This window comes from Acartia tonsa, chromosome 4 (genome assembly GCF_053477335.1).
Source record: "Acartia tonsa isolate MP-2025a chromosome 4, ASM5347733v1, whole genome shotgun sequence".
Classification (NCBI taxonomy): domain Eukaryota; kingdom Metazoa; phylum Arthropoda; class Copepoda; order Calanoida; family Acartiidae; genus Acartia; species Acartia tonsa.
The window spans coordinates 14,605,239-14,617,931 of NC_137263.1; the positions used below are offsets into that span (position 1 = coordinate 14,605,239).

Here is a 12,693-nt window from a genome sequence, read left to right on the forward strand (position 1 = left end):
GTTGAACCTGAATAGTTTTCTTGAATCTTGAAATGACGTAGTCACCATTCAGAACATAGTTACCAGTTTCGGCATCCCTGAAACAAATATTCAGAACAAGGTTGCCAGTTTCGGCATCCCTGAAACAATTATTCAGAACATAGTTTCCAGTTTCAGCATCCAGGAAAGAAAAATTCAGAACATAGTTGCCAGTTTCCGCATCCCTGAAACAAATATTCAGAACATAGTTGCCAGTTTCCGCATCCCTAAACAAATATTCAGAACATAGTTGCCAGTTTCAGCATCCCTGAAACAAATATTCAGAACATAGTGGCCAGTTTCCGCATCCCTAAACAAATATTCAGAACATAGTTGCCAGTTTCGGCATCCCTGAAACAAATATTCAGAACATAGTTGCCAGTTTTGGCAACCCTGAAACAAATATTAAGAACATAGTTGCCAGTTTCAGCATCCCAGAGAGAAATATTCAGAACATTGTTGCCAGTTTCAGCATCCCTGAAACAAATATTCAGAACATAGTGGCCAGTTTCCGCATCCCTGAAACAAATATTCAGAACATAGTTGCCAGTTTCGGCATCACTGAAACAAATATTCAGAACATAGTTGCCAGTATCAGCATCCCAGAGAGAAATATTCAGAACATAGTTGCCAGTTTCAGCAACCCTGAAACAAATATTCAGAACATAGCAGGGTTTCGGATCCGCATTGATTTTATGCGGATCCGGATCCGGATCCGGATCCTCAAAATTTGGTCAGTGCGGATCCGGATCCGGATCCGGATCCGGATCTTTGACAATAAAAATAAAATCACCAAATTTTTCAAAAAAATTTATTCTTCAATTCGAAGTCAAAAATACTTTTAATTTTCAAGTCTGAACCTAAACCTTAAAGATTGGCTCTCATCAAGAGAATGTCTGAGATTTTATATAAATTTAGGTAGATTTTTCCATTTTTTCCGCATTTTTTGGAGTCTAAGGATCCGGATCCGGATCCGCATTTTTTTTGCGGATCCGGATCCGGATCCTTGGACTCAAAATATGCGGATCCTTGCGGATCCGGATCCGGATCCGGATCCGAAACCCTGGAACATAGTGGCCAGTTTCCGCATCCCTGAAACAAATATTCAGAACATAGTTGCCAGTTTCCGCATCCCTGAAACAAATATTCAGAACATAGTTGCCAGTTTCAGCATCCCAGAGAGAAATATTCAGAACATAGTTGCCAGTTTCGGTTTCCCTGAAACAAATATTCAGAACATAGTTGCCAGTTTCGGTATCCCTGAAACAAATATTCAGAACATAGTTGCCAGTTTCGGCATCCCTAAAACAAATATTCAGAACATAGTTGCCAGTTTCAGCATCCCAGAGAGAAATATTTAGAATATAGTTGCCAGTTTCGGTTTCCCTGAAACAAATATTCAGAACATAGTTGCCAGTTTCCGCATCCATGAAACAAATATTCACAACATAGTTGCCATACACAAAAACCATGTCTAGCATCGTATTACAAAAATTTTCCACAAATATTAAAATAACTATTACCTGAGAGCTATATAAGTATCATCTCTAGCATCGTTGGAATATCCATGTTGTCTAGTATGCCAACAGTACAACTTATAATTTAATTTGGGTTTAGTGCAGTTAACGGTAAAATGTTAATCTAAAAAATCTATAAACTTAAGAGGCTACTAGCTGCCAAACTGCTAGAGGTACATGTCATGGCCGCACACTGTATTAAGAGGCACAAGAAGGCCTATAATCAATCTGGAATAGCAAAGGTCCAATGAGGCACAAGAAAAGCTTGACTAAAGAAAAAACGCGCAAAATAAGTATTTTTCGCGCATTTGTGCACATCAAGATAATTTTGCATTATTGAGTAAATACTATTAACTATCACTCAATCGGTTCAGTGGTTAGCAAGATATTCGCTACAGACAAAAAACACCTTACTACTTTTTATTAAAGGATACATCATAAATAAAGAAAATGTAACTTTAAATATGATGATTATATAATTGTAATTAAAATTATTTTTAAAGTTGTCATCCCTGATTTGAATGTTAGCAGCCCCTGCGGGAATCCTCACCACCAAGTTGTATCCATACTCGGATGTGTTGAAATATCCATGCTTTCTGAAGAGTGTTAGTGTGTCAGTTTAGTTATTTATCGCATCGTATTCTAAACAACTTTCCGCGGATATGAAAAAGAAATATTATAAGATGGTAAAAATCAAAAAAATCATATGCCTTCTTTTCCAAAGGATATAAAAAAAATCTTTGTTATATAAAATCATAATACCTTATACAGGTTGAATTATCCCCTCCACAAACTCCACATTCATCTAAATAATTAAAAGGATGACAATATCCATAAGTAGCGAAGCTCAAAAAAATGAATGTATATCAGAAATATTTAACTATAGAGTAGTCTCATAAAAAAAAACTTTAAACTTGATAATCACAAAACCTTTAAAATCACGAAAACTTAAAAATCTATTTCCACAATCAATAGACAAATATTATTGAAACTATGTGAAAATTTGTAGGATGTGAACTTATTTAATCCCTGAAAATGTCAACTGTCTGTCTTGAATAGGAGTCAAGTAAATCAAGAAAACTTGAAAATCTAGGATACGATCTTGCACCCTAATTATTTTGCTAATCTTGATGAAACTTGTTTGAAATATATAAGCTTGTTTAATCCCCTAAAAATCTCAGCTATCAATTGAATAGGAGCCGAAAAAATCACATTTCCCCTATTTGGTGTCTAACGGACAGACGGACAATTCGAATTATAGAGTAGCTTCGCAACAAAAAAATAGTAAAATATTCTTAAATAATACAAAATTCTATTTAATTTTGTAATCTAAAATTTGTTAATTAAAAGAGAACTTTGTTAAACAATTCTTATAAGCCGAAATAAATGATGAGGCATTGTTCTTCATGTTTACAATATTTAGCTTTCCTCGAATAAAAAAAATTAAAATTATAAAATTAAAACCAGCTTTTTTAGCTCCGAGGGGCTAAAGGACAAAGCTATCAAAATTTGTATTGAATTTATGAACGTTATTTTTTATCCGTGGAAAATTGTCTGTAATATAATACTATTCATGATTTTTCAGTATGTCTCGGAATTGGTTATAATCCAGCGGATATAAATTATAATTTCGAAGCTAAAATGGAATACAATTTACCTAGTTTTATTTGTGAGAACAGTTTATGGTCACATCCTGCGGGTATACAGCTTCCTCCAACACATTTGTCAAATGTTCCTGAAATTTATATTCATTATTTTAAAATCTGTGAACATGAGTAAACAGTGTACCTGGAGTACAAACAGTTCCATCAGAATGTTACCTGGAGAACAGACAGTACCATCATAATATTACCTGGAGTACAGACAGTGCCATCATAATATTACCTGGTGTACGGACAGTACCATCAGAATATTACCTGGAGTACAGACAGTACCATCAGAATATTACCTGGAGTACAGACAGTACCATCAGAATATTACCTGGAGTACAGACAGTACCATCAGAATATTACCTGGAGTACAGACAGTACCATTAGAATATTACCTGGCGTACAGATAGTACCACCAGAATGTTACCTGGAGTACAGACAGTACCATCAGAATATTACCTGGAGTACAGACAGTATCATCAGAATATTACCTGGAGTACAGACAGTACCATCCACTACAGAGGTGTCAAGAAGATAATAATTGGAAGTTCCATCAGCTCGACAATACAGCTTACACGTTTCTTCAGAGCTTACTAAAATTATTCTAGAATTAGTTTCGCGCAATTTGCACTGATTTTTTTTTATGTTTTTGTCAAATCCAAACATTTTTGATGAATTTAAAAAACATTGATTTTTCGATATATCAATGGTCATAAAGAAAACCGCAGCTACTCTATCTATTTGTGTAGTATGTATATTAGTTCTACTTACTTCCTATATATTTCGGTACCCACTGAACATTTTTTGGTAATCCTTTAATGTTGAAATTATTTCCATTGTAGGCTTCACATTGTTCATGCCTAAAATTTTGAAGTTTTAAATACAAGGCATGGAGTTATGATAAGTAGCCTCAGTACTAAACATAATAAATTTACAGTTGAAAGTGGAATGGTCCATTACAAAAATCATATCTGCCATAATGATATGATCACTAAGAGAGGCCAAAATGGAATTGAGGATTACAAAAATCATATCGGCAAGACAAAATCATTATGAAGAGATGGGAAAGAGGAAAAAAAACCGTAATCATAGAATATATTTCTGCTTTAATAATTATGGTTTCCCCTCCTAGCTGTAAGAATTACTATATTATATTCCAAATATCAAGCTACAGACGGACTGAAAATTCCTTTTTCATGAGAAGCTGCGCTATTGATCCAAAACTTAATTATTTGAATTTTGAATAATTTTAATTTTTGTCAGAGAGGGAAGGGACTTTGGATTGTTTATTACACTAGTCCCAAAAGTCTTCTAATAACGTTTTGTTTGTTGGCTTTGTTGGGACTTTTATTGAATTTTGCTTGGCTGGTTCATTTAGTTCAAAAGTTTTAACCACTAATTGTAATCTACAGTTGGTGTAATTTGGTGTATCATCATTGGGATGTACATCAATTTATCGGCCATTATTTTATCCCTTTAGTGAATGTAGTACCTGAATGTTTGGGTTGAATTACAGGGTTCTGTATTACAAGCTTCATATCTTACTCTTTCTCCAATACAGTATAATCCTATATATAAACAAGTATGACAACACCCATAAATTAAAGCTCTAAAGTCAGACAAAAAATCAGGAGAACTAGTTCACAACTTTTAATACTAAACAAAATTGTATATAGATTAAAATTGCTTTTATACAAGATACTGTTTAAGGACATAATTACACCTTAGGGACTAATTATAGAAGTGCATGACCTATATATCTTATCTTGTTGTCCTATGATTCATCATAATGTAAATGATTGTAGAGGCGCTGCGCTTTCTAAATATTACCAAACTGTTAAAGAAATCATCATGCCAGGTTCGAAATCGATGGGGTAATTCTAACATGCCTAGATTAACGACAATAGAGCTATCTGTTACTGACGGATGGACTGACCCTAAATGTAGAGTTTCTTCGCATAACAAAAAAACTATAACATAATAATAAAATTTGGCTATACGTTGAAAGACAATATAAGTCAACGAGTGGTGCACTAAATTCAAATTTTATGACAATAGATTGTGAGATATTAATCTTTTTAAATATACCATTGAAAAGTTAAATGAAGTGATTCAATGAAATGCAAAGCAATTAGATTTAAAAGTTTATGGGGGCCTTTCAAAGAAATAAACAGTTTTCAGTGATGGGGACAAAGTTATAGTAATAGTAATCAATCATGTTTTTTTATAAAATAATCTCAAAAAGAAACATGTCACAAAAGAAACATCCGGAACATGAAAAGAAAACGAAGTAGTGGGTTTCGTCGTATTTTAGCAGTTACTTTTGATAGGTTATTTTAGGTTAGGTAAATGTTAATGATTGCCCCGCAGGGTTAGAGCCCCCTCGCAGAAGCTAAGAATAGGTGAAAAGCTACTGAAAATACAACGAAACCCGGAAATTCGTTTTTTTTTCCATGATCAAAACATCCTACGGTCAACCTTCCCTTTGATTTTGCAACCTTTAAATGACATACATAACTTTGGGGACTTTTTTTGAATTTTGATTAGTTGGTTCATTAAGTTGAGTGTCTGAACGTTTCAACTTTTAATTTTGTCTATCATCATTGGGGATGTAAATCAATTTATCAACCATTGCATTGTATTATCTTTTAAATCTCTGGGTTTCACCCTGCTCTTAGTGTTAAGATGGCGAGCATTGGCACAATTTTTAATATCTTAAGTTAAAAGATGAGAGTAAAATGCTAGAGGGGGAAGGGTAAATAACTGTATGTCCCCATCCCAAGGACCTTGTTCTGACTCTCAATTGGGTCGGAAAAATTAACACAGCCAAGTAGTAGAAAACAATTTGCCAGCAGACGAAAAAGTCCTTGGAAAGGGGGACAGGTAAATACATCTATACTATAGATTTGTTATAAGACGTGTTAAAAGTGGATTAAAAATATGACCGAATTGAAAAACTGTCTTGATCCTTTTAGTTTTTATGATTCTTTCTCTTGATTAACTAGAACCACCTCCAACATTCACAAATTTTGCAAACTTATGAACCATTTTTAGATAAAATAATAGACTTATTAATTTAGAGCAACAGTTGTAGAAATTATCTATTGTCCCACTACCACACTAAGTCATACTAGAGACTTTAAAAATAGTAAATACTGCTGCCGCCCATAAACAGGTGCAACTCATCAAAATGAATAGTTAGGGCATTCAGAAAAGGTTCGTGCAATCAAATAGTTGGTTTTATGTCAGTTATTACTTCACCTAATATCGTGCGATTGATTTATAATTAGTTTTAATTTTTCATAATTTTTTATGGCATTAGTACATTTTTGACAATTTTATAGTCAACATTCTGTTAGTCTTAAAACAAAAATTAGAAAACGGGATAAATAGATATATTCCAAATGAAAACCAAGATCAAGCCTTTTGTAAATTAAATAAATTGGTGGAAAAGTTTGGACAATGCTTGTTTGTACCAACCAATAAAGGTTTGATAAGAGAATAACAAGTTTTTGATCCAACAAATGAGAGAACGAGTTTATGTGGACCATTATAATTTACAGTCCAATGTTTCCCTACCTCCCTTGCGAATCCCAAACTGTCCCACTTTGAGAAAGACGATTCCAGTGACGTCATATATGTTTCGGGAAAGAAAAAGGGAAGGGGGGAAGATAATCTCTTCAAAAGAGATGGAAGAAAAGGGAATAGATTTTCTTCCCCCCTTCCCTAAACGTATACGACGTCACTGGAATCGTCTTTCTCAAAGTGGGACAGTTTGGGGTTCGTCTGCCTAGTACTTCTAAAATGTTGTCCCTCTTGCTTATGTGATAATTATCACTTGCAAAATTTTTAGCAATGATTTTTTCGTTTATTTTACTGCTAAGAGCTTTTTTGTGTATCTATGAAATGTGCGTGCGTGCACATTTATTTGTGCATTTTTATGATGCCCATTTTAGAAATGTGGCAATTAATTTATTATTACGTGGATGTTGCACCAGATTTTATTCACTGTGATAAAGTGATGCTCTTAGCTGGCTAAATATCGATACCGCCAATCCACCCTCTATATTTCTTCCCCTACTGGATAAACAAACTGACTAAATAAGGGGTCTATATAAGCAAGCTATATTGACGACAAATTTTCCCCTGTCAATATATCCACGTATATCCAATATCCATTATTGTGGTTGATATATCATTCTAAAGTACATTAGCACCCTTTGTCATTTTTATATGCGTAGCATCTCTATAAGTTTCCGCTTCCCTCACTGAATGACTAACTAACTCACTTCTTCCAACAGAAAAGTTATATAACAGTAAGTTTTACAGTGGCACCGCCTAGCGAGCCTTTGAAATATTTTTTGGCGTTTTCTCTCGGGAAGGTGGTGGTAACCTCCCCAAAATAGCTATTATTCTTCCCATGACCTATGAGAATCTAAACTGTAAAGGAGAACCATATAAGTATATAACAGTAAGTTTTACAGTGGCGCCGCCAAGCGTGACTTTAAATATATATTTTTTGGTATTTCTTTGGCAATTTGTCATAGAAGGGCAGTGGTACCATAACCCAACATATGTATCATTCTTCCCAGAATATAATAAAACACTAGAGGGGGAAAGGGTTATAAAACTGCATGTCCCCGACTCCCCATCCCAAGGATTTTTTTCATTTTAAAATATCTTTTTTTAGAATTTTTAAAAAGTTTTTAGATTTTTCAAAACTTCAAAAAAAATCTCCCCTGAACCTATAGGGAAAAGCCCCTAGTTGCTCGGGGCGAAGCCACTAGTACATCTATACTATAGATCTATTCTTCCCATTACCTATGAGAAGCTACAATGTAAAACCATATCGGTTCAGCGGTTAGCGAGATCATTCGGTATAAGGATAGACAGAGATCCTGTTACTTTTATTTAAGTATATGAATCTGAATAATCAGAATATAAATATATAAGAATCGAAGCAAAATTGTAAGTAAGTTTGTTGAAAAACTGCTTGATAAAGGATAATGTTTATGGATATACTTACATTTTTAGGACTTGATTATAGAGTTGATTTTCTTATAACATTATATTTTGTTGTCCCAGGAATCAACATACCAAAAATCAGATCAATCGGATGATTAGATCACATAAAAATTTGTTGTTAAAAAAGTAAAAAAATCAACAGGTTTAAAATGGACATTCTTGTTATGATTATAGAGTTGCTAAATCGTACCTAACTACTAAAGGAATCACCATACAAAGTTTGAAATCGACAGGACAATTCTAACATGCCTAAATTAAAGAAAAAAGCTATCCGTTTGTGACGGACGGACCGACCCTAATTATAGAAAAGCTTCGCTTTTAAAAATGACCAATTATAATAGTTGAACAATTTCTTTTATTCTCCTACAAAAATGTAACGTTTTTCTTGGGTTAAACTGAATTAAAACGCAATTAGTTCCAAAAAGTTAGTTTCAATTATCTTTGAAGGCAATGCTTAACAATCAGATTGAATTTGAAACAAGGATGAGAATATGCATAATAATAAAGCCTAACTATACTAATATACGAACAACCATTAAAATATTAATAATCAATCCCTGTAATATTAAAGTTTCGTTTTGTGATTAATTATAACTACATAGTTCAAATGAACAAGTTTAATTAAAGTTTTTCTTCTGACGTTTATTAAAGAATAGTACAGCTACTCTATAGGTATATCCTCTATGCTACAATAAATATATGTTCTATTGACATCCAAAATATTTTATACTTTAATGCTGCGCTTCTTATAGACATAAATGATACAACAAACATATACGAGGTATAAAACCGAGAGGATAATTCTAACATAACAAATTCCAGTATCATAGCTATCCGTCCTGCCGTCCGTCCATACAATCTTACCCAAAACTGTAGAAAAGCTTCGCTCCCCCAAAAAAGGCAATCTGTCCTTGTTTGTTAAATGATTAGAAATGTTTGTAAACAAAGGGATTTGTTTTCACAGAGTTGCAAAAATTTCATTGATATATTGCCAATACAATAAATTACACATAAACAAGGATGACAACATCCATAAAAGCGAAGCACTGAAACGGTAGGACAAACGGACATTAACACTTGTATAGTTTCAGAACTGAATAATCCTAATATAAATGTATAAGAGTCAGAGCAAAATTGTAAGTAAATTTGTTAAAAAACTGCTTGATACAGGATAATGTTTATGGACATACTTACATTTTTAGAACTTGATTATAGAGTTGCTTCGTTTATTACATTATACTTTGTTGTCCCAGGAATCAATATACCAAAAATCAGATCAATCCGATGATTAGATCACATAAAAATTTGATGTTAAAAAAGTAAAAAAATCAACATGTTTAAAATTGACATACGGACATTTTGGTAATGATTATAGAGTTGCTACGCTTTCTAAATCGTACCTAACTGCTAAAGGAATCACCATGCAAAATTTGAAATCGATAGGACAATTCGAACATGCCTAAATTAACGAAAAAAGCTATCCGATACGGACGGACGGACCGACCCTAATTATAGAAAAGCTTCGCTTTTAAAAAGGATATAGAATACATGGATATATTGAAAGGGAAAATTTGCCGTCAATTTAGGCTACTACAATAGTCCTCATTTATTGGTCTGTTCGTTTATCAAGTTGGACGGGAGGGAATTGGGTAAAGGGGGGTGAACCCATTGTATCATTATTCTAGCCAGATGCGAGTGGCACCAGGTGCGTCCAAGCTTTTTTATTTGGGGGGGGGGGGGGTAAAAATTGAAAATCCAAAATTTTGGGGGTGTCTACGGCACCCCCAAATTCATTTGGGGGGGGGGGGGGGTAATCACCTCTTTACCCCCCCCCCCCTTGGACGTCTATGAGTAGCACTTTATGAAAGTACATAAAAATTTGTTGCAACATCCAAGTAATAATATATTGATTCACATAAAATGGAGCCATTTTTTCTTCTCAAGGATACGATTTATTTGGCGCTTAGCTTTCAATGAAAAATATGGCTCCGAAACCGATTAATATTCGCTTATTCTCAGCCATACTGAAAAATCATTTATAGCATTGTATTAGAGACAATTTTCTACGAGTAATGAAATAAAAACCATGAAATTATTAGCAGTTTTGTTATTCCGGGTCTGGATTTAATTAAATTATAATTTTTCATTTTAACATCTGCGAAAAGCTGTAGTCTATAATACGATGCGACAAATAACTATTAATCAATGGCAAGATCCTTACAAAAAGAGGAGATGTAACCCTTGTTCATTAAATAAAAAGATTTAATCCTTAAAAATGAGTTATTACCTCCGTTGGAAGGTGCCGGGTTATTACATTCTCTGAGAGACTTCTTCACACCTCCGCCACAACTTCGAGAACATTCACTCCAACTACGGGATATAAAATATACTTAGATATGATGACAGGGGAAATCTGTCTTCAATTTGGATTGCTAACATGGACTCTAGTTCGTCTATCCAGTAGGAGGGAACGTAATAAGGTAAAGGGGATGGAACGTTATTTTAGCCAGCTACAAGGTTCACTTTATTAGAGTACATAAAAATCTGGTGAAGTTCCAAGAAATAATAAATCGATACTCCAACTTTAGATTGACAAGTTTTTATTCCATTGAACAAAAATCATAAATTTCTATTAGCTCTATTACCAACTTGGAGTCAGCAGATGACAAATGGATTTATTATTACTTGGATCTTACACCAGATAATCATGTACTCTAATAAAGTAAGACTTGTAGCTGGCTAAAGTAACGATTCCCTCAACCACACCCCTCTTACAGTATGAACGAACTAACCAATGAAGGATGTCCATGTAAGCAACCTAACTTAACGACAATTTTTTTCCCCGTCATAATATCTACGTATAATCATTATTCAATTATATAAAAAAATTTAATTTAAAATTAAATATATAAGACTGCTTCTAATTTCTTATTGCTCACTTCATTTTATAAAAAAAAGATCAGAGGTTAATTCTTTTAAAAAACTTTTGCCCCACTAAAATTTTAGTGAGGCAAAATTATTCCCTCTAAATTTTTAGTTTTCCTTGCTGATTTTAGTGGGGCAAACTGATTTTAATGGGGCAAAAGTTTTTAAGAATTCACCTCAGAACTCATTAAACTTTTGCCAATTATGAATGTAAAATATTACCTATTCCAAATGCCCCATTCTCCATCAATTACAGGTTTCCTATCATGATGATGATGATGGAACTTGTCAACACACTTGGCCCCCTGGCACCACATATCCTGGCCACACTGTGTACCATCTGCCCACGGAGTATTTTGAGTCCGGCACCCAAAGTCTTCTCCACTAGCCGAGGAGCACCACAAGGTTCCACACTTGGGCATTGGCATGTACGAACATATTCTAGAACCCTATAAAAATATCGCATTTTAATCTATTACAATCCTTTGTAATTAACAAAGAAACAAAAAATGCTTTCTGTATTTCTGTTTCATGTCCTCTAATGTCTCGTAAAAGATTGACCAACAGTTTCACAATTTTCAATGCAGTTTAATATTTATACTTCAAATTATGGCCCCCAAAAAATTCTCTTTCAACAACTCAAAACATTATTTTTTATTTACTATAGTAACAAAATAATACTTAAATATAAGTAAACCTGAATCTTAGAATCTTATATTAATAAGTATTTTTTCCTTGGGTAAAAATGACTAATGTATTTAAAAAATGTATTCCTTTCATTTTCTGAATGACTGTTCCTGCCATTTGAGAATTCAGCCAAGAATAATTAAACAGTTTGCAAACCAATAAATCAAATTAAAAATGAGCCAATACACAATTAAAAAGATAACAATAACTAAAATTAATTGGGTAAAGACTATTTTAAATACAAAGTAAAACGTTGTCAGTTCGTCTGTCTGTATGTACGGATTAAGCTTAAAATCTCTCAAAAAATTACTACAAAAAGGTTATATGCTCAACATTTAAGAAAAAATGCAAAGGGGGAGGGGGGGGGGTGGATAAGTACTTCTTAAATGTTTTGCTTAGAATGGGCTTTTAAAAATGTTTTCCTAATTCTGTCTTATAAATTAGGGCGGGTTGATTTCCAACTTTTTTGGAATTTCACATTTTTTCACATTGGCAAGGGTTACTGGGCCAATATAAAACCCTGTGAAATTTGAAAGAGGTTTTTTAATCCAAAAACAATGGGCGCGCGGGTGGTATAAAAAGTGCCCAACCCCTTATAAAACCAAAAATTGAAATTCCTTCAAACACAGGCATGTTGCATATCAAAATAACCGCATTGAAATGCTGATTACAGATCTAAAAAACGTTTTGAAAAATATTGATTCAGTCTGAAATGATTTTCAAATAACCTACCAAAATGAACAATTTAGACTAAATCAGCCTTTTAGGTACTTAATGAGCTCTTATTCAAACTAGGAGGAATATTTTTCAAAACGGTTTTCAGATACATAATCAGCATTTAAATGCAGTCATTTTGATATGCAACATGCCTG

General features: G+C 33.5%; 1 protein-coding gene across 1 annotated transcript in view; it reads right to left on the reverse strand.

The window, feature by feature from the left end:
* LOC145316207 (A disintegrin and metalloproteinase with thrombospondin motifs 9-like) overlaps positions 1 to 12,693 on the reverse strand; it is a 48,407-nt gene that overhangs the window by 22,414 nt on the left and 13,300 nt on the right. Inside the window, exons 13-22 of the mRNA XM_080156562.1 lie at positions 11,357 to 11,583; positions 10,497 to 10,579; positions 4,677 to 4,752; positions 3,956 to 4,044; positions 3,676 to 3,777; positions 3,193 to 3,270; positions 2,298 to 2,340; positions 2,048 to 2,131; positions 1,542 to 1,592; positions 8 to 77 (exon numbers count right to left, since the gene is read on the reverse strand). Coding sequence (XP_080012688.1) covers positions 8 to 77; positions 1,542 to 1,592; positions 2,048 to 2,131; positions 2,298 to 2,340; positions 3,193 to 3,270; positions 3,676 to 3,777; positions 3,956 to 4,044; positions 4,677 to 4,752; positions 10,497 to 10,579; positions 11,357 to 11,583 — 903 coding nt within the window. The remainder of the gene's footprint in view (positions 1 to 7; positions 78 to 1,541; positions 1,593 to 2,047; positions 2,132 to 2,297; positions 2,341 to 3,192; positions 3,271 to 3,675; positions 3,778 to 3,955; positions 4,045 to 4,676; positions 4,753 to 10,496; positions 10,580 to 11,356; positions 11,584 to 12,693) is intronic.